General features: G+C 45.1%; 2 protein-coding genes across 6 annotated transcripts in view; one reads left to right on the top strand and one right to left on the bottom strand.

Annotated features, from left to right (window-relative positions):
- Positions 1–1,833, bottom strand: part of KIF24 (kinesin family member 24) — a 33,816-nt gene extending 31,983 nt beyond the window's left edge. For 2 of the 3 annotated variants that reach the window (XM_072860031.1, XM_072860033.1), the window contains exon 1: positions 1,776–1,823. The gene's annotated coding sequence lies outside the window, so the exon portion shown is untranslated. Of the gene's footprint in view, positions 1–1,775 lie in introns of all 3 variants that reach the window. The other variant, XM_072860032.1, reaches the window with a different exon arrangement.
- Positions 1,834–2,020: 187 nt separating this feature from the next.
- On the top strand, positions 2,021–8,385 carry NUDT2 (nudix hydrolase 2). Of its 3 annotated transcripts, none has more exons than XM_072859110.1 (4): positions 2,067–2,101; positions 2,863–2,916; positions 3,533–3,690; positions 7,218–8,385. In XM_072859110.1, the coding sequence occupies exons 3-4, from the start codon at positions 3,558–3,560 to the stop codon at positions 7,529–7,531; spliced, it is 447 nt and encodes a 148-aa protein (XP_072715211.1). In that variant the 5' UTR covers positions 2,067–2,101; positions 2,863–2,916; positions 3,533–3,557; the 3' UTR covers positions 7,532–8,385. The 3 variants fall into 3 exon arrangements, with proteins under 3 accessions (XP_072715212.1, XP_072715211.1, XP_072715209.1); XM_072859108.1 differs by lacking the exon at positions 2,067–2,101 and adding an exon at positions 2,195–2,416; XM_072859111.1 differs by lacking the exon at positions 2,863–2,916 and having other exon boundaries at positions 2,021–2,101.
- The last annotated feature ends 13,417 nt before the right edge of the window (positions 8,386–21,802 follow it).

Below are 21,802 nucleotides of genomic sequence, written 5' to 3' on the forward strand. Positions count from 1 at the left end.
TTTGTAAACACATGTAGCAGGTAGGTATGTTTCCTTTCCTAACCATGACTATAGCAGTGTATTAGTCATTATTTGTAACCACGTTACCCCAAACAAGTCTTCAGCACAGGCTCCGTCCGTGCCGAAGCATTTGCCGGTTTTTGAAGTATAGAAGCAGAAGACCAGAACGAAGCCGATTTGGCAATCATACAATAAAGAAAAGGGAGACTTATTTACTCACGTCACCAGTCATCCATCTTTCTTTCTTATTCATCTGAACATTAAGCCCTTTTCTAACTGTGATCCAAAGCCAAATCTGAGGGCTAACTCCAGAACTGAATGCCTAATTTGCTTTTCCAGAGCACCACACAAAATACTTTACCTTTAATTATTCTGACCCCATTCCTTGGAAACTGGGGTATTCCTGTGAAGAACGGGGTCAGGGTGCGGTGGAACTTTTATAAACACAAGCTCCATGATAAGAGATAATCTGTACCATAACACAAGTTTGTAATTTTAGTTTCATGCAGTAGGTTGGGGCCTATGAAACAGTGTTTGACGTTGCAGCAGATCCCTTTGTAGGATCATAGGATTACACTACGCAACTCCCTGTGCACATACACAACACGGTATTAAACATTCTGTTGCTCACTGGAACGAGAGTTGTAGCAGCCTGTTTTGAAGATATGAGGAACAAAGCTGAATACTAGCAATAGATAACCACTAATAGTTTCTGTACAGTAAAAGTAATTGGAGAAGAGGGTACACCTTAATGTTAACTGACAACAATTTTACAGTTGGACCATGATGCAGGTCTTCTCCCTGCAGCAACATTCCCACTTCCTTTGCTACTGACATACCTAACACAGAGTTGCTTGCTAAAACTACAATTCATTTCATTGCTCTTTGAAACAGAATTAAAAACAACAACGAAATGTTGGGTTTTTTTTTGTTTTCCAATAGAGTATTTTTCTGCTGGCAAGAGACTTCTATTTTTTATAATCATCTTTTCATACTAAGTATAGTCTGGTGACCTCAGCAGAAGAGACTCCATCCTACAGCTGATCCCTGACAACTGCTTAAAACAACAGCTGCATGGGAATGGGAAGTGTCTAATATTCAACCACACGCTAAGAAAATAATCTACGAGTTATATTGGGATGCTGATTATTTGAAAATTGCGCCCGAGCTTTTCTTGCCAGTAAGATTTACCAGATGGCTTTCAATATTTATTTTATAATTGTATCAAAACAAGCCGCCGTGCATCTGGAATTACACCATATGACTGAGGGGGAACATGGTCACTGAATTTCGCCCCATAGGGATTTATAGCTTCCCTCATTGAATTAAGTCCCAGACCAAGGAACTTGATAGCTTCACCCACTGGAAGAAGGGGCGTAGGGCTGAGGCTGGGGCCTCGCACCCGGCCAGCTGCCGGGCCCCTCCCGCAGCGGCCGCCCTCGCCCCTGCCCCGCACCGTGTGTGCAAGCTCTCCTCTCATCCTTCCCCGCGGTGTTCCACCCCCTTTTTTTCCGGTCTTCCCCGCACACATAGAGCCGGGGGGGCCCGAAAGAGGGGGCGGCCCAGCACACCGCACCGCAGCCCGCTCGGGCTCCGCAGTGGGACGGGGCTGAGGGAAGCCGCGGCGCTGCCCCACCGCCCGGGAAGGGTGATGGCCCCCGGGACAACCCCCGCCTCCCTCGGCGCGGCCATTCCCTCCACCTCACGGCAGGCACACACCCCCCCCCCCGCCAACCGCCGCGTCCTGCCCGTCCGCGGCCCCCACAGCCACTCACCGGCCGCGGCGCAGCTCGGGAACAGCCACTAGGCCGCATCTCCATAGCAACAACGCTTTTCCCGCTTCAAACGCTCGCGCGCAGCCTCGCGCCCGCAGCCAGCGAATAGGACAAGGGAGAGGTGCGGATGGGGCGTGTCCCGGCGCGGAGAAACCAATCCGAGGTCTCCGCGGCCGGAGGGGGCGGAGCCTAAAGAAAGGTGGGAGGGAAAGGGAAGCCGGAACGAGAGGGGAGGAGCTACGGCCCGCGCCTGTGCCGCTGTGATTGGCTGAGGCTGCCTTCAGTCGTGCGCCGCGCCCCGCCTACTCCCCGGCGTGGAGACGGAGGTGAGGGCGGGGGTCGAGGGCGGTGGTGGGGCTCAGCGGGGCCCTGATCTCTGCGCGTCCGGCTCCCCCAGTGTCCCGGCGTGCATCGGGCTGCCCCACTGCCATGGCAACGGCCGGAGGGGCTCTCCCCTGGGCCGCCAGGCCTGGTCCCCCGCCCCAGCCTGGTGCCGGGCGGGCCCTGCCCGTTGGGAGCGGCCCCGCAGCCCCTGGGGGCACGGGGGGCCACCCCCTGCGGGCGGGAGGGAAGGGGAGCCCCGGGGTGCCTGGCAGCGGCGGGAGCGCCCGGGGGCCGCTGGCCTGGCGGCCCTCGGAGAGGTTCGTCCTTCCAGGCTGTGGACATCCGAGCGCGGCGCTTCCCGGGGCGGGCGGGAGGTGGTGCTGGTCTCCCGCCTCGAGCGGCCTCTGGGCCTCAGATCCGGCGGGGTTGGTCCCTGCGCTGCCCGGGGGTTTGGTGGGTGGGTTATCTTTGGGGTGGCTGATCAGAAAGGAATTAAGGCGGTTAAAGGGAGGTTAACCAAGAGAGCTGAACACCGTCCTGGGGCATGGTTGGTGGTGAAGGACTCTGTACTGGGGCTTCCCAGTTTGGAAACAGGAGGTGTCGCGATGCCTCACTGGGCATCCCAGGGAAAAACAGCGTTGTGTAAATTTATTGAAATGTGCGGCTCTGTCAAAGTTCAAAGCTTTGCCTGGAATTGGGAATCGCTGGGTTAACTTTAACATGGATTTCTCATCTCCGTTGCTTTCTGTCTTTTTCTGAATAGGACCAGTTGTCCTGGATGCGTAGCTTATTGATTACAATATTTGTCACTTAAGAGGTGTGTTCCTTTCTATTTATGTCAAATTAGTGCTTAACGCATATGCCAAGAAGCTTTTAGTTTTGTGTAACAGCCTCATGTCTAGCCCAGATGGCAGAGAGCCTGTCCTTTGTCATTCATTTTCTCAGCTCTGCCACTGGCATCTTGAGGAGTTCTCTGCTGCAAGGGGTCTGTCTTGGGCAGTTATTTCTGTATGCCACTTACAGTAATGTTGAGGTGTTGTCTTTGCACAGAGCCTTTGGATTTTTGCAGTGGAAAAGCTTCAGAGTGTGAATCGGCTTTCCTTTTGCTTTATCAGGTTTTTTTTTCTTCCTACAGTGTGGTTTGTAATATATCAGCAGCAAAGAAATGTCATGCAGGTCATATTTCATGCTTCTTGATAACTTTTTTTTTAGAGCCTTTATATAGGTTCCTGTTTCCTTGTTTTAAAAGGAAAGGACTCAATTTTTTACGACTTAAAGATAGTTAATAAGATGCAGTTTAATTGTGTAGTAACTACAAAGGGATGGACAACTTTCAGCACACACTGAGATATGTTTGCTGGCTAAATACAACTAGTCTGTTTGAGCTCCACGTTGTATGTTGTTCTTGCGTGACCCTCTCTGCTTTTCCACAGCTCTCCGTGCAGTTAACAGAGGGGCATGGCTCTGAGAGCTTGTGGCTTGATCATCTACAGGAGGCTGCAGCCAGCACCATCTTCTAAGGTCACTGACAGTATTGAATACCTCCTCCTTCAGACATCCTATGGGACCCATCACTGGACCCCACCCAAAGGTGATGTTTGTTCCAATAACACACTTCAAGGTTGCTTCTGTTGGGAGTGAGTGAGATTACAGACTGAACTTTGGCTGAATGCTGCTAAGGTCAGCTTTGAGGGGCAGTTAATCAGTTGGCAGTAGCTGCTGATTATGCTGTTTGTGCAGCTGAGCGGGGAGTTTTGTGGCCGAAATTCTTTGCAAGTTGTGACGGTATAAACTATTGGGCACGACTGATTGGGGTTGGGCTGGGGGGGTCACCCAGTTGTGCTCCTCAGATAATCTGATGTTTCTGTCAGACATTGAGCAGACAACTGAAATTAGGTAGCTAGAGAAATTTTTACCCTCTCGCTCAGGTCTGACCCTCTGCCAGATACCGCTGTTGCCAATGCACCGTTGTTTGACCCATGTATAATCAGAAGGGTCACAGTTTGCAGCACAACATTAGAACGCAAACTGAAATCGGTGATGATTTACTTTAAAACGCCTTTCTTAGAAGATGCAGGAGTTTCTTTAAGTTCAGGAGATCATTGATGAAGAGCACATAGCTAATGCAGCAGAGATGAGAGGGATAGCTACGAGAAGTAACCTTATCAGCCATCTTCACCTAAGCCATTCTTGCTCATCAGCGAGGCCCCAAAGGAGAAGACAAGCCCAGTGCCCCGTGACATATAGCAACACTTTGGCTGTAAAGACACATGGCAGAGGCAGTGTTTGGTAGTCACAGCCCTGGTACCAGGAAAAGCACAGCACAGAAATACATCAGGTTCTTTGTAGATCTTCTTATATGCTGTTTTTTACCCTCTGAGATTTCTTCCTGCTCGTTTTTACTTCTTGTTTTGTAAATGCAGTGCTCTTAAAGCATAGTGCAGGAGCCGTTTGTAAACAGGAATTTGCAAATTGGAAAAAAAGCTTGGAACGGTATCAACTATGCTTTCCTATTAAGGGAAAGAACAAAATTTTCCAAGCCTCCCCCTTTCTCCACTTCACCAAAAGCCTAAGCGAGTAGGGTTTACAGCCTATTGCAAAGCTACAAAATGTGCTGGGACATGATCAGTTGTTGTGAGAGGAGAGACCCATGTGGAAAGGTTCACTGGGAACACAGTAATTCTGGACAAGCGATTGAATTGTCTAGTAGGCATTTCAGTAGGGAGTGAAATTACTTGTAGGCATACATCTCATGCACTCAAAATCATAGAATCATCGAATGGTTTGGGTTGGGAGGGACCTTTGAAGGCGGCCTAGTCCAAGCCCCCAGCAGTGAGCACGGACATCTTCAAGGAGATCAGGTTGCTCAGAGCCCCGTCCAACCTGCCCTTGAATGTTTGTGGCCCTCCTCTGGACCCGCTCTAACAGGTACGTGTCTTTCCTGTGCTGAGGACTCCAGAGCTGGACACAGGACTCCAGGTGGGGTCTCACCAGAGTGGAGTAGAGGGGCAGAATCACCTCCCTTGACATGTTGTTTAAGGTTTTATAGATCAAAAGCCACACACAAAAGCCACAATCTGATGGCAGCCTTTAACAGTAGCTTGGTACAGATCTGGGGGCAATAAATGAAGGCGAGCTATTACATTATATACTCTCTGTGATATGAGTAGTCTACAAAGGCAGCCTCAGGTTGTGTGATGCAATAACATAATTTGTATATGATGCAGACATAGATTTAATGTGGCAGGAGCCAGAAAGAGAAGTTGTAATTGTCTCTCCAAGGGCACGCAAAAGGCAATTTACAGCTACAGCTGTACATTGGTATTTTAAAAGTTCCCTAAGCAGCCGCAACCCTTTTGGGATTCAACTGGACTTGTTTGAATCCCCCCACGTGAGCTTCATGAGCCTCATCTCTGCTCCTAGAACTGTAACTTTGCACTAGCCGAGGCTGATGGGAGGGGATGGAGGATTCATTTTCCTCCTCAGCATATTGGAACTGCATTAGTGCAAATGTCTGTGAGGATCTGGAAGCTGTGGTGTTGAGGTGCTGCAGGCAGTCCTTTTTCCACCCAGTAGGTAGACTATACTGCACAAAGGTGGAAACTTACTGAACTTAGACTTGAGGTTATCAACAGCAGGGTGAGGTGGTTGCCTTTCGTTGTGCTGGAGGGCAGGAGGTTGCACTGGTGTCCTTTGAGTTGAAACTGAGTCTCAGCCTTCCAGCTTTATTACTGCCTGAACTCATTGCACATTTGGTGACTACGGATCATGACTATCATGAAAAATAGTGGTTACTTACTGATCATGGATGTTCTGTGGGTGTTTGCCGTGGTTACTGTAAAAGTAATCCAGCTGTGCAAGGCCAAGAGGATTCTGTTTCTCAGCTATTAGTAATAAGTCCCAGCTATGGAAATACATACTTTGTCAAAAAGCAGACAGCTTGACTTGCAGTGCTGAGATTCAGGGGGAAAATGTTTTTACTTAAAGCCTCTGAGTATTTGATCTCAAATATCTGAGACATTAAGTGCAACATCAGATGCTGTTTTCTGCACAGTTGCTGCTTGAAATAGAAGTGTATTTTACATTTGAGATTATGTCACATTGTAAGAGGTGTTTAAGCTTCTGATATACAGCCAAAGAAGTGAATAAGACCTGTTGGGAAAGCAACGTGAGCTTCCCACGTACCCCAGTTCTAGTACTAAAGGGTGGCTTTGGGTATCTGGGCCCTGAGGAAAGATTCATCTCTGTGATGAAATTACAGCTATTTGCAGCCAGCTACATAGGAAATAGAGTGACACCAGGGGCAAAATAAAGCTTAACTTTTTTTTCCTCTCGAAGCCTCCCAACTCCTGCTATGTTGCTTTTTTGAGATCTTGCTTGGCTTGTTCTATTTATGTTCTGGTGTGGAGCTTTCATGAGAAAACCAAATCTGACATTTCTCAACAAAAGCACAAACAGCTGGGGATGTGTTATATTTATCCGTTGTTTGTAATGGCGCCTCTCATTTTGAGCAACGTAAAATAAATGATGTGTCCTGGAAGAACTACGCAGCTGGTGAAAGGACTGGCTTTTAGGCTTGCTGTGTTTCAGAGGGCAATATGGGAGAGAAATCCACCTTTTAAATGGCATTTGTTGGTGCCTGGTGCTGTTGTTTCTGGTCTGTTGGCATGAGTAAGAGTTTTGCAGAACTGACCCTTAAGCTTCTGTGGGAGGGAAGGGTTGAGAGAGGACTAAGGCTCTTGCAGATGAGCAGTCTCCCCTCTAACTGGATAAAGGAAAAACATTCATGAGGCACTCAGTCCTCAGTAGGATCTAAGATCTAACATTACGGATGCAAAGTGCTCCAGAAGAGGAGAGGAGGACTGGGAAGAAAAGATGTCTAGTGCTGACAGGCCCCTGGGAGTTTCAGAAGATGTGGGATAAATGATGATCCTAAAAGCCATGAGACAAAGACAAATCAAGACATAAGAGTTGGAAAAGCAATCTCTGTTCTCCAATTTCCATTTGATTCTATATCAGCTACAGTGTACTCTCATCTCTGTCTCCCAGTGTTTCCTAGTTGAATAAACAAAATCTGAGTTTCCTTCTCAGAGACTTACTTTTTCACCTTATTGACAGGCCACGTGGATCCAGGAGAGGATGACCTGCAGACAGCCTTCCGGGAAACGCAGGAAGAGGCTGGTCTTCAGGCCAGTCAGCTCACCCTTATAGAGGGGTACAAGAAAGAACTGCACTATCCTGTCCGTGGCAAACCTAAGACCGTCGTTTACTGGCTGGCAGAAATGAAGGACTGTAACACAGAAATCAAGCTCTCAGAGGAGCACCAAGCTTTCCAATGGCTGAAGCTGGAGGATGCCTGCAAATTTGCGGAATATGAGGACATGCAAGCGACACTGAAAGAAGTGCATCAGTTCCTCTGCTCCAAAGGATAAATGCTTGTCAGAAGGATAAGGGGAATCTTTGAAGAAACATGGCCTGCTTTTTTTTTATTTTTTATTTTTTAACGGGGGGAAGAACTACATGGCTACAGAACTGTAGGTTTCTTTTTTAAATCTCTACAAATTCAGTGAAGATATACTTGGAGCTTTTAAAGAGCTTGTGCTTTTGTCTCCCTTAGCTAACGCAAAAAAGCATGGTCTGATTGAACCATGAGCCAGAGATGTCTGAATTGAAACCCGGAGCTAACGACAGCTTCCTCTGTCCCTGTCTCCTTTTCTTTTTCCTTTTTTTTTTTCCTTGAAGTGCTGAATAACCACAGGTCCTTTTGAAAAATCAAACACTTGATATTTCTTGACTTGCTGATGTAGAACTACAGAGTTGAGAAAATTAGCATATGGAGATTTTTAATAACAAAATGTTTACTGCAGAAGTTGCACCTTGCATTTCAAATGGAGAAGCAGTAGTTCTGTTCCCGACTCCTCCACTGATATGTTGTGATAACTTGTCAAATCATTTCAGATCTTGTTTGTTTTTATCATGAATTGATATACATCACTAATGTACTGTTATGAAAACATTTTCCATCCTAAAAGTCTTAGTAAACGGTTGACATACAGTATTTAAATGGTAAACTTGAAGTTCTTCTTTTGCCTCTTTCCTTTTTGCTCTTTAACAAACACCTTGGCCATACATTGTTTAGGGGGTTGGGAAAGGGAAATCTATCTGCCTAATACAGCACTTTCTGCACAGAATATCTAAGCTAATGTGCAATCTTGTCTCCTTTTGATAGGATCTGTGTTTCTGTGGCTGCAGCCTGCACCTATGTGTGGGCAGCAGGGCCACGTGCGCTGCCAGTAATGATTGCAGTAGCCTGTGGTGAGCTTGCCCTGCATCAGCTTTCCTGTGGACCTCTCCTTTGTCCTTAACATCGTTGGGAGCTGAGGCCGTAGCACTCTGTATGATTATGCATGTTCAGTTAGTAATGGTTCATAATCTTTTGGATGTTTTGGTACGTAAATAGCAAAAAAGCATGATGGCGTTATTAGGTGGGGATGAGGTTTTCTGAATCCCAGAGAACTTTGGGAGAGAACTTCCCAAAGAAAGAAGTTGTCCCTTCTTCCCTAAGTCTCCTCTAGCCTTTGCTGCTTAGGCACTTGGAGCTCGCAAAGCAAGTAAGTGTATGAAAAAGTGGACTCTACTTCCACTTTGTCTTCCTCTTTACCGCAAGAGTGAAATGAGGGTCATCAGCATCACATCAGCCCTGCAGAAGACCTGCGATACCAGAGATGCAGCGTAACTGGGCTGAGAAATAAGGGCAGCGGTTTAGTATCATGTTACTCTCCAGTTACGCAGCACTCATCCTTTGGTGCAGCATAAATTAATAATGTTAGTACCACTGTGACAGTGGTGTCTTGCTCATCACTGTTATCTTCCTGTAGAGTGATTTATAAAAGTCTCCTTATAGTGCATCCTTTTTTGTGTGTATCTATATGTATACGCATACACACAGATGCACACACCAAAAAGGATGCACTATAAGGGGACTTTTAATATATATATGTGTACACACACATAAAAAATTTCAGTGCTCCTCCACTTTACAGTCAGGTTTTATTTTGATTATGAACGCTGTTTAAAAGCATTGCATTCAGGTGATGACAAAGAGTGAACAGCACATAGTTTGTGCAATTGCTCTGAGTGTTTCTCAGCTAGCTTTAGAAGCAGAGGATGGAAGGTGTCTCCCACTGTCACCTGGTCCAGCCCCAAGGCAGAATCAGCTTTTTTGGAGTCTTTCCTGATGGACGTTTGGCTAATGTGCTTTTTAAGACCTCTCCTGATGAAGACTCACACTTTCAGCTCCTCTGTCCATACCTTGGAAAATTTGGTCTCTAGCATCTAATGTGTGTAAACCAGTGAGAAATAACTAAAAGATAACAACCAGTAAAAGAGAGGAGGAGAAAATAGTTAGAAGCCTGTGCTGCTTCACAGTCTTATTTTTTCATTATTGTTTGAGCTACCATTTAATCAGTGCTGTGTAAACAATGGTGTTACTGCCTTCATGTTTGTGAGCAAGATTAGCATATTAAATATGAATTATAGAAAGTCATTAACAAGTCATCTGTTCTGCCCATTCAGCAGTAATGAGCATAAGCACTTGCTGCTTTGGAAAGCACAACAGTAGCTGAACTCCAAGTAAGTATTTGCATTTTAATGGCACTGCATACATAGTGTTCCCAAAGTGCGTCAAGGTTTTGGAGGGTAACAAGTGCTGTGCACTGTAAGGCGATGTGGTCCTTGGACAAAACTTCAAAGGCGGGCGTCTTAATTGTGGTAGAAAAAGGTACAAGGGAGGTAACTGTGATAAATGGTGAGGTACTGCATGTGCATTTTGAGCGATTTATGTACAGAATGTATTCCCACAAATTTTGTGTGTAAAATGATGCTTCTGCATTTGGAAACTTGGCCCAAAAGTCTCTGGATTTGTTTTAAAATGGAAACATTGGAAAGTCAGAATTTAATTCTGACTCTTGTTTGTGTTCAGTGCTCACTGGTGAAGGAAGAGTTCTTCCTCTGCTCATGTCTAGTAGTAAAATATTTTCCCAAGGAGCATGTGGGAAACCCTCCAGTAAATAATTATGGAATAATCTGCCTGGGGAAGACATTTATTTCCAACCTCTACGATTTTTATGCCCTGAACCAATAAAGTTTGTATTTTCGTTCTTGAGACCAGCTAAGTTTTTGGTCATAATGATGTCTCGTAGCAGTTAACTTTTTACCAGGCTGTGCGTGTATGTTTAAAAAGAAAAATTATAAAAAAAAACAAACCCAGAGACTTTAAATTCTCTAGAGACCTTACTTCTGCCTTAGGTTAAATAAAACCAAGCTAGAGAAGTCCAAGCTCCACTGAAGTGGCACAACAAGTTAATTTAGGTAAAGTGAAGTGTTGTTTAAGTCTGAGTAAAAGACAGGTTAGGATATGGTTTCCCTTGCACTGCTGAACAAACATACTGATGCAGCTCATACTTTTGATTTCTTGGTGTTAGTATTTCTTTCTCCACATAATTCCTGATTTATAGCAGTGATTATGGTTTACATCATCACAAGATCAGAGGGAAGGAAAGCATAAATTCATGAATATTGGGAAAGCACTAAGACATTGCAAGTTTCACTGAGAAAAGATCAGGATGGAGTGTTACGGGTCACAGGGAATTATGCTCATACAAGAAGTGTAAAGGCTGAAAACAGTGCCTTACTCCTTTCTAGAAAAAAGACTTATTGCTGTTCTAGATGGGAGCAGCATATCTGTTCATTGACTATTCCATATGACTATAGGAAATCAGAGACTGAAGCTGGTATAAAATGGCTGGATAATGTAATATCCCTGACCAACCATCACCGATGTTACTTGTCATTCTACATAAATAGAGAGGATTATAATAAGGTCTAATACATCCTAAATATGGAAATCTTTTGAGACACATACTCTCTCAGCATAACTCTTGCAGGGATGCAGAGAGGACAAGTGCTACCTTTTAAGTTAGAAAAATGACTTGCTGTTACTTAATTGATAACTTAGTGAGGGGAGTATTTTGGCAGATATCTGGAGGAAACTCTAATCTTTTGAGTCCTGAAGGCAGTGCTTATTAGTTATGTTCTCACATTGACAAAGTAACTGACAGCCTTCTGTGTATGTTGGCAGCTAGTTTTACCTTAAAAAGGATTTAAGGATCATCAGGACTTCTGTTTTTCACCTTACAGCTTGTCTCCAAGGATTTACTTTCTCATATGCTCAGTAACTCTAGAATTTCAGGGTAATGGGCAGTTGCAGCTGGTGAGAGTCTCGGCTTAATTTAGCTAAATCTGGGTTTTGTTACGGGTTAAATCAAGTCTGGAAGAGCTAAGCAACGTGTGCCTATACAAACCAAACAGTCTGCTCTGCTTGCCTCAACCTCGTGCTGTGCAAGGAGATTGTTCTCAAGTGTTATAAAAAACCCAAATGGTGCTTACAACTCCCTGTCAAAACAGCAAGGCTAGGGAGGAGATTGGCTACGGTGACACTCTTCCCACCAGGACCGGATGGAACAACAGCTCCGTTATTTCGGAGCTAGTCCATTTGATAATTGGCATTATCAAAAAGAGGAGTGACAGTCCCGTCTTTCCACTCAATGAGGATCTCTCCACGCCTCAAGGAAGGGGAGCGAGATGGTGGAAGGTACAGCTGGGGACCTCTTCGTAAGGGAGATGGCTCCCGTAAGTCAGCTCTGCTGCTGTTGGCTGGGGAGCTCTTCAGAGCAGAGAGGATTTTCTTCTTCCTAGGGAAGAGAGAAGAGGGTATGTAAATGCATCTGCCTGTCTCTTGGTTGCTTCTCCATGTGAACTGGATCAGCAACCGTAGTGCCCAAATTCCCTAAACCTTCAAAGATGGCGCGAGGTTTGTAGGGGAGAAGGAGCCAACATTAGTGGCTGCATTTAGGTGTGACAGTGACTGGGAGGGAGAAACAGGGTGGCAGAGAGGAGAAATCACCAAGGGTGATGTCATGTGTGAGCAGAGCCATCTGCTCAGAGCCAGACACTTCAGGTGTGGGATTGGGAAGGGTGCCAAGATCAAGACTTTTGTTTTGAAATGCTGGACAGAGAAGTGGCAAAGGGAATGAACCTTAATCTCACTTACTTGTTGTAATGAACATTGAGTGTCAGTATTATTAATCCCAGTATGAATGCCAAGGGGCTGAGGACCAGCATGGCTGTCTTCCAGTTGGTGCCTGAAAGGATATCGTAGTAAACAGTCATGCGTTTGCTGTACCTATCCCCATTCTTACGTGATAGCCATGACTGCCACAAAAAACACCTGTGATGGCCTTGAAGACTAGCAGATAAAAGGAAAAATGCTTTGTCCATAAGATCAACACCTTACAGCTGCTTTACACTGCACAGCATCCCCCTATTGAAAATGGCCACAAAAAGGTTTTCTTTCTTGCTAGGAAGACAATAGCTATTCATGCTTCTCTGCTCTGCAGCTCTCTGATGCGAAATAAGAAGGGCAGAGGGAAGACACCAGTGCTGGTGGGTATCTGTCTCTCCCAGTGAGCTGGGACAAAGCATTTGCATGTTTTTACTCACTTTTGTACTCCAGGCCTGGGGAGACCTGTTTAATCTTTAAAAAGAGTTTTTCTGACAGGTAATTTGGTGCCCTTGTTTCCTACTGAGCATCCTCAGCGGGACCCAGGGGAATGTAACTCTGTATTGATGGTCATACTGATGGTATGTATTGATGGTCAGGGGCACTGATCAGCCTTCATCTACCTGGTCTCTTCCTCCTCTGGCTGATCCCTGGACCTACCTGCAAGCCTGGCCCCAGCATTTTTTCCTCGATTTCCATGGTGCTTTTTAGAGTGATTGTGGGACACATCTGGGGGAAGAAGCAGAGAGACTCAGATTAGCAGCTTCCACTGTTGGACTGGAGGAAGCTCCAACTTCCTCCTGGGGCTGCACCATAACTGCCTAGCCCCTTTGTATGGAGCCATCAGGGAAAAGAGAACTTTCTTGTTCCTCAGCATTCCCCAGCCACAGATATTTTTTGCCCCTAGAACATCTGATGACTGTGCTTCCAAGTTAAGACTATGGCCATATCACTGAACTGCTTGCCAAGGCAAACATCTCAATGTGTAGTGTGAGAGCAAAGCCTTGAACCACTCAGTGGTACACATGGAAGTTCTTCAAAAGTACTCAGGTACTTACACTACTGAAAATACTTGAGTAATCTCTAGATGCTTCCCACACTTTCCTTCCTGCTGTTCTCACATATGCATTCAGAAAAGAAAAGTGCTCACCCTCATTTGCTGGGAGGTATGCCTGTTTGGTCTTCACTGGAGACACTGTGCTGTTAAATTTGTTAGCCAGAGGTGGGTCAGTCAAACCCACAGAAGATTCTCTGTCCATGGCATCGATCTTTGATGAATTGATGGTTTTAGCTTGGAAGGAAATAAAGCAAAGATGTGTGTACTTATCATTTACTTTTTGTACAGAAACCTGGATATGCTCAGTGCCCAGCAAGGGAAGGGAACCCAGCCCTACCGTGTTAGTCCTCTACCCTGCAAGGCAAACAGGACATAGTGCAATAGCAGTCACCTCCTCCTGTGTATCAGGGGCCTTCAATTCTCACAGATTTCAAAGATGAAATTAATCTCTCAAGACCAAATCCACAGCCAAAGCAGAGCTTGTTTTCTGGTAGTAAATAAGGTCATTGGTCTAAAAAGCATGAGTGCAACACCAGCTGTTAAAGGATGAGGTGTGAGGAAGAGGCAAGCAGAACTGTAGCTAAGCATCACAGGTATTACCAACACAGCAGATGAAGAAATGGTGGTAAGTAGTCCATGTCTCTTGCAAGGCTCAACGGCATCCCTTGCCTTGCCAGTCTTACTGCAGAAGTAGGGTATGTGGGGTGGCAACTACTGCTAGAGGGGAGGTTGTGGGAAATCTTGTGGCAGCAGTAGTCACCCCTCTCCTGCACTGATGCATGTGGCAAGATCAAGAAACTCATACCTGCAGGGTTCCCCGCTGCTTATCCCAACCTCATCCCTTCCTGTGGCATGAGCATACATGGGTACACGGGTGTAGTTCATTGAGCTAATAACCTGCTGAAGTAAAAGTTGTCTGTTGATGGTCGACTGAAACTTGGATAAGAGAGGCCTAAGCAAACACATAGGGCTTTGATGTTATTCCTGAGTAGTTAGAGGTTCCCTCCAGTAGACTCTGAACCATAAGGTTGATAGGAAAATTATCAGTTTGCACAATACACGCTAACTGGCACAACCTGATTCAAAGCCTGCTCTGTGTTTACCCTAGCAGCCTTATTTGGGGAGCCTGGCTCTGAGGCAGCCCTGGGCTGCCAGGGACATTGCCTTGGGGAATGCAAACGTCCTTTTCACATGCCTTTTTCCCATATCTTAAATGTTCCACGCATTTCCTAGCCTATATTTAACTAGCTTATTATGGTATCTAATTTGTATTGGCTGGATTTACCTTCATGTTAAACAAACACTAACACTTGTGACTACTGGCTTGTGATACTTACACATTAACCTTCTAGTTGGCTAATTAAAAACGTCGGTTAAAAGGCCATCTTATCTGCCCATGACAGCCAAAAAAGCTATTGTATCTCTTTATTTCGAATTAGATATAGCCTCTTTGTGTCAAAAGGTTATACTCATAATCCATTGCTAATGCCAACCAGATAGATCACATTTTCTTTTTACTCATTTCTGCAAAGCTGAAAGTCTCATTGGGGCCATCAAGCCTTAATGTAAGGAATGGCGTCATGTAAGGGAAATAGTTTCCCCTGAGGAAGGTTAGGAACCTCATCACCTACAGAGTGGACAAACACAGAAAAGTCATTACAAATGCCAGCTCTTTTCTGGTCCCTGGAGTGGAAGAAGGGAGAGGAGGAGAGGATAAGGGGAGGAACTGAGTGTGATTTTCAGGTCTCAGTTCTGCACACAACTTCACAAGAAAAGTCCTGAAACCCCCTTCCTTTGCATAAGGGACTAAATGAAAGAGGGAAACAGACTGGACCATGAATTATCAGTGGTCGGCAATGGGCTTCGCTGGCCATCTGACAGATGATGACAGTCACATCTTGGTGCAATGACCATGCCTGATGTCTGTTAGCCTGGTGTCCAACACCTAAAACTATGACAGGACCAGGGTTTCTGCCCTTTTTGTGTCTAGTCTAGGCAGAGGATACTGAACACTCATGAAGGCAGAGATTAGATTCTTTTTAGCAGAGGCCAAGGCCATGAAACTGATAATATAAAACAGATTTTTTATATTTTTTTGTGTAATATTCTAGGTTTTCTTAATGCAAAGGGAGGGCAGCACTTTAACTACCTGCCACTACTTGCTGTGTTCACTCGTGTCTTTATGGTTACATCAGGCACCACGAGCGAGGTTCACTTTTGAGGATCATGAGAGCATGGGATGAAAGTTAGAACCATGGTTTCATTAGTGATAGGTGCACTGTTGGGGTCTAGCAGGAGATAACTGTAACATGTTGCTTTGAAGCAACAATTTCTCATTTCAAATATAGTTGCTTCTCAATAATTCATACAAGTTTAAAAGAGGTTTTCAGCTGCCTCCAGTTTCCTTGTTACCAAAAATGACATACCAAAGTACAAAGTACCAAAAGCCCCTTCAAAGTCTTAAGCGCCTGACTTTATGGGACTTCCTTGGTTGTTTTGGACTTCCTTGGTTGTTTTGGACTTGGGAGGCTCAAGCAATTCCAACTATTCTTAGCTCTGGGCACCATTCAGAGGTATTTTCCAAAATACTTTACTTTTGCCTGCCATCAGAAATGCATCTGGGATTTAAAGACCTGATCCTGTAAGGTGTTACGTGCTTTCTGGAAAATACTGAAAAGCAACTACTGGAAATCAGTGGTACCAAGTAGTTGGGTGAACAGTAACTACTGGAAACTGGTGGTACCAAGTAGTTGGGCTGACTTGGAGCCATTTGGTATCTCTCCAGATGACGCCAAAGTGACCATGAGTTAGAATGATGGATGCAAGCCTGGTTAGGTGGCTTGGATGACACCTAAGGTTAGATGTTATCTGATGCTAAATCTACCTCATCTTACTTTCATAGCTCCACACCCATGTGTCTACAGCTTGTTGCGTTGGTTTGCTGGGCCTCAGAGCTGCTGTCTGGGCAGCAGCACAGATGGTTTCATCCGCTAAAGTCTTCCACCTGCTGAATTTGTCCTTCTCCCTTGAGACAAAGACTTTGTGGCCTCCTTCCTTGGTGTTGAGGTGGAAGCCCAAGTTGTGCAGAGTCAAGCGTCCCTTCTTGCTGCAGGACCATGCTTGGCGTTCCCAGTCCCCGCAGGGCTCCAGCTTGACCAGGGCATACTCCCGCGTCTTGTGGGCCGACAAGCACTGCTTCGTTTGAAGGCTGATGATGGTCCTGGTGGCAGGGTCCCAGCTCCACTGCTGCTGCTGGGAGTGCACCTTGCAGTCAGTCAGGCTGATGCCGTTGGTCTCGTGGTAGGAGACGCAAATGCACTTTTCCAGCTGGATGTTCCTTATGAGGAAGCCTTGTCCCTCTGCTACTGCGGTACAATCAGAGCACGGTTTAGTACTGTGTATGTCTGAGGCAAATGCGTCTTCTGAGCACCAGACATTGTAAACGCCCTGGGGAAGGGGAGACATAACCCACCAGTCCTTTCCTGGATGGGCATGCCTAGATAAACAGTTCCCCCAGCTTCCTAATTCCCCAGAATGACATTTCTTTAAAATACAGGGTGTGCAAATAGCCAGGAACAATACTAGAGAGAAATAACAATTATATAAGTAACCCATGTAACTAATGGGGAAAAACTCACCATCCTTGAAAAGTTGTACTGTTATGAAATATCTGCCCATATATATTTAATTCAATATTTCAACTGGTTATAGCTTTAAACAGGTACCCATCCTTCCCTCCCTCCAAAATAATTGGATGGTTTGAGGGGTTTTTGCCCCTGTCTGGATCAAATCTTTTGTATGAAAAAAGCAATTGAAACCTCTGAATTCCTCAGATGCTATTCATCTGGGGCCAATTAGGCCACCTTGGGCTACTGTTTCCATTAAGTGGCTTCTGGTGATATTACAGCAACGCTGGGAATAAAACTATACCCCATCAGAAGTCTGGAAGTACTTGGCTGACACAGCTCATGTAAGTATTGAAATAAGCTTGGATTTAGCACACCTGACATTGGTCTGTGCTCACCGGGCATGAAGGTACCATTTTTAAGGATCCCTTTGTAAGAGAGAGACGTTACAGTCACCCCACAACAGACACACAATTTGAAGCAATTTCTGTAATTGTTTGTTGCTTTTAATAGCAACGAGTCCCAACATCTCTGATAACTTGGGATGGATATCATCCTGTAGCTGGACAATTGCCCCCATTTTCAGTACAAAATCGTCAGGTGTGGCCTGTGAACATCCTGAGCAAAATGTTAAATACGAAACCATCTGTTACTGATGCAGGTGTACCTTCTGCTGTGTATTTTATGCCTAAGACAGAGGGATAGAAATAGAAGTTTCAAGTTTCTGCACGTTCTGAGAAATCTTTTAATTTTAATTACAATTAACACATAGTAACTCTCAGCTTTTGCGGGGACTTTTTTTCCTCTTTTCCACAGGAGTCAGAGTTATAAAAGCCCCATCAGCATACAGTATTGAGCATAAAGAGTAAGAGGGGACTGAAAAGTGATGTTAGAGAAGAACACTGATGCTTATCTAAACAACTATTTCTGCAGAGTTTCCCCTCCCAAAGCAAAGAACAATACTTTTCCCTGGCAGCAAGTATTTGGCTCCGTGCCTGAGAAAAATAATGAAAGTGTAAACAGAAGCCGGTATACAATACAAGACTATGAACAATAGTTTAAAAGTGCTCTTATGTTCTCTCTCAGGAAATTCTAGGGGTCTGCTAGATTAATAGACGGTTGTTAAATCAGAAGCAGCTCGCGGCTTTCTGCTCAGCCTGAATGCATGGGGAGAGGCAGCCAGAAACCACGATACTACTCCTGCGCTGTTGCTGAGATGAGGATGGATGTGTCTGTGCTGAGATATTGAGTTTCATGGACCTGTGATAGCCACCGATCCAGGCAGTTCCTGCCAAGCCCATGTGCCTAAATGGAAATGAAATTTCTGGGGGATCTGTGGGCAGCTCGTGAGTCCTGTCCTCTTTACCCCTTATTGAGGGCTGGATGGAGGGAAGAGGTTTAATGGCCCTTGGGCTTGAGTTTCTGCCAGCTTCCAAAGGCAGGAGAAATGTCTCATATATAATCTCCCATAATCTTTATAAAATCCAAAGAGATTAATACAATCCCCACACCATGTTTTTTTCTAGGACCTGGAATCCAAGATTCTCACCTGTTTGCTTCATCTTAACTGGCAGAAACCCATTTCCAAAGTAATGAACTGAGAGCTGCCAAAAACGTAACAGGGGAACATAAGAACTGCACTGGGTCAGATAAAATATCTGTTGAGCCCAGTATCCTGTCTCCAGCACTGGGCATTAGCATTTGCTAATAGGGCAAGAGGGTAAAAATCAGACAAGTAAAGAGCTCACTCAAGACTGCAAGGATGCCAGTGCCTCCTTCCTAAAATGTGTCAGATAGTTAAGAGAGTATCACTGGGTATTTATGGTTAAAATGGTTTTTCCCATGTACACTACATTGTATTTTTCAACTCTGAAGTTCAAAAACCATTTTGTTGCTCAATTAGTATCATGAGCTCCTTCTGCAGCTCTGCACAGTCAACTTCAGTTTTGATTATTCTGCATAGTTTTGTGCCATCAGCAAACTTCATTACTTCATTATTCACCCCTTTTCCCAAGACTGCTGTCAAACAGCACTGATGTTTGTCAGCACCTGCTGATACCTTCACTTTGCTGTGATCACTGTCAACTTATTCCACCTCTTTGTTCCAGCCTGTGGATGAAATATCTCTCTTACTCCATGAGAATCGAGTTTCTTAAGGGCCTTGGTTGAAGAATCTTACCAAAAGCCTGTGCAAACACAAGGTCTAGATCAGCTCACCACGTTTATGTGCTCATTGATGCCATCATGGGTGTCAGGCATACCCACTACAAAAGCTGTATTGACGTTTCTCGTATTTATCTGTGTCTGCAAATTCTGTTCTTTGTTTCTACTGACTCGCCTGGTGTCGAAATCAAACGGAGTGACCAGTGTTTCCCCAGGCTGTGCAAGGATCCCTCTTAAGATGGACATAATTGCCATAACACTGTTCTTTGATGCTGAGGCTGCTTTAGGTAATAGTTTACATACTCCTTAGAAGTTTAAAAAAAAGTCATCTTTACTTTTCTGTAACTCAGTGTGAATGCCATCTGGGCTGGTGATTTGCCACAGATTATCTACCTGTTTTTTTCCTAAAACTTCCTCTGTTGACAATTTTGTTTGATAACATTCTTCAGACTGCAGAGAGCAGCTGCCATGTGAGGACCTCCCTGACCATATCTAAAATGAACACCAGCACCAATAATCCATTCAGCCTTTCAACCCTGCCCTGCCTTGGTTGTCCTTTGTGCATTTACATCAGTTAGTTGTTGGCCTCCTTACCCCGACCAAGTTCCTACTTCAGATACGTTTGAAAATTTCTATTAGTAGGTTTTTATGCTCTCTCTAGGTTGTTCCTCTAAATCTCTTTCTTCTATGTTTTATGATGGGTTTTGTTATTAAACATGCCAGGATCTCTTTTTTTTTCCCCCCCCCCTTTTCCTTGCTTGGCAATGATCATCCATTTGAAAGTTTCATTTAAAAAAAAAATTTGAAGAGCATTGCTGTTTAGTTCAGCAAGCAGATTTGTGTTTTGTTCTCTGTGTACAGTCCTTGGTGGTGTATGCTCCCTCTAAAGAATCGCCATGTTACCTGCACGTTAGCAGCAAGCATTGCGTGCCCCCATGTCATCTACCAACATTTTGCACTTTTGAGCTGCCCCTTTCTGCTGGCTTTATTGTTTTTTTGCAGGTCTCATTTTTCAGAGACTTACCCCACCGCAGGTCCAGGGCATCCTGCCTGCCACAGGAATACTTGTGAGCTGAGGAACCTCACCACTGCAACTGAAGTGCTTTTCTTTGAGATTTGTATAGCTCCTCAGTAGTGTATGACACCGAGTTATTAATAGATTTTTATCTTCACGCCATATTTCAGGTCGAAAAGTATAACCACCATTTTACAGCTCGGGAACAGAGGTCTAGCTAAACTTTACTTGGTTCCATATTACACGGGAGAGTGGCAGCAAAGCTGGGGCCATAATCCTTCTCCTCTGAACTGTGGTCCAAGTATTTTCCCTACCAACAGAGACGTTGAGCTCTCTGTAAGGCTGGCTAGCAACAGCAGGATTTTCCTTATCGTGTTTCGCGTGATCCTTGCCAATCAAGATGTGAGCCTGTGTCTACTGTACAGGTTCACCATCCATTACCCATACATTATTGCTTCCTGAGTTTGAGATGTTGCTATCTAAGTGAGCAACTTACAGTTAGGTACAGGTAACTGGCAGCAATCATTGCACATGCCCCTCACAGCCATGAGGGGTAGACCCACAAATAAAGCTGGAGTGTATTTACTTTGGGATACACATCAGGCACCAAGAATCCTTACTCAGGATGCAAAATGACTTTTTTTTTCCAGCATTGCCAAGTCCCACTGTCCAGCAGCCCTGCAAATACGGCCATCAGCCCTAACATTTTGGGAATGTTAACCTGGAGCAAGCAGAGCATCCCACATACTCCCTGGGGAAGGGACTGAGCGTCTCTGGAAAATACCAGCCTTATGTACAGAGCCTGACTAGATGCCTGTTTGAGCTGCTCATGCTTGAACATTTTGGCCTCTTCGTATTTTTAGGAACAAAATAAACAATTTCTAGCAACGGCACTTGATGCCAGCTCGTTTGTCCTATGATACTGCCACTCTGTCTGGTTACAAGAAAGAAAAGCAAGCAAATATAGCCCCCTGCTTCTCTGCAACATGGCCACCCTTGGGACATGCTGTTCCTTGTAGGATTGGGAGCAAAAACCATGCAACGTTCCTAATTAAGGTAATGCCACCAGAGAAGCCTTTCCCAGTCTGGCTGGGAAAGTTTCTGCCGTTTCTGAGCAGTGTCTGTGATGGCTTAATCAAAGCCATGTGCCAATCTTTTGGGGATGGGTTGCTCTCTCTAAAGGCTCTGCGGAGGGGAGGGGTAAGTCAGAGCTGAGCAAGCACAGGTTCCCAAAATACTCCAGGTCACCTGGGAAATTTAGCATTGGCTTTGGCCTCTTTTGCCCTCCCCAGTGGGAATCCTAACTCGATGAAAAACCCTTTAATTAGCTCAATTTCTCTTGCCAAGTGGGTGTTTTCTGTAGGGAAAAGATGACTGCTGAGTCACAGTCAGGAATTTACCGTTTCCTGCCTCTACCTGTCCTCAAAGGCACGCATCCATCTGCAGCAGCCACAGCACCTCTCAGGGACTGCTTTGTGGGGACATCCCACGGCCCAGAAGAGCTCCAAAACATGGCTCTTCTTGGGTACCACCATATGACAGCGGGTCATCCCGAGTCACCCAGGCCATGGCAACGGTTGCTTGGAGAAACGTCTCCAAGCTGTCTCTGCTGCTTCCACCCAAAATGAGCACAACACTAGGGGTACATGTGGCTGAGAAACCTTGGAGCCAGCAGTGCCATAGCCTGAGTTATGGTGAGACAAGCCAGAGAGTTTCCTGCTA

Source organism: Ciconia boyciana, chromosome 4 (genome assembly GCF_034638445.1).
Source record: "Ciconia boyciana chromosome 4, ASM3463844v1, whole genome shotgun sequence".
Lineage (NCBI taxonomy): Eukaryota > Metazoa > Chordata > Aves > Ciconiiformes > Ciconiidae > Ciconia > Ciconia boyciana.

Bases quoted from the DNA above. Each gene is read 5' to 3' on its own strand.
- NUDT2 (XM_072859111.1), top strand. From the start codon at position 3,558: ATGGCTCTGAGAGCTTGTGGCTTGATCATCTACAGGAGGCTGCAGCCA. The intron at 3,691-7,217 runs GTGATGTTTGTT...CCTTATTGACAG, and splicing joins TCACTGGACCCCACCCAAAG to GCCACGTGGATCCAGGAGAG.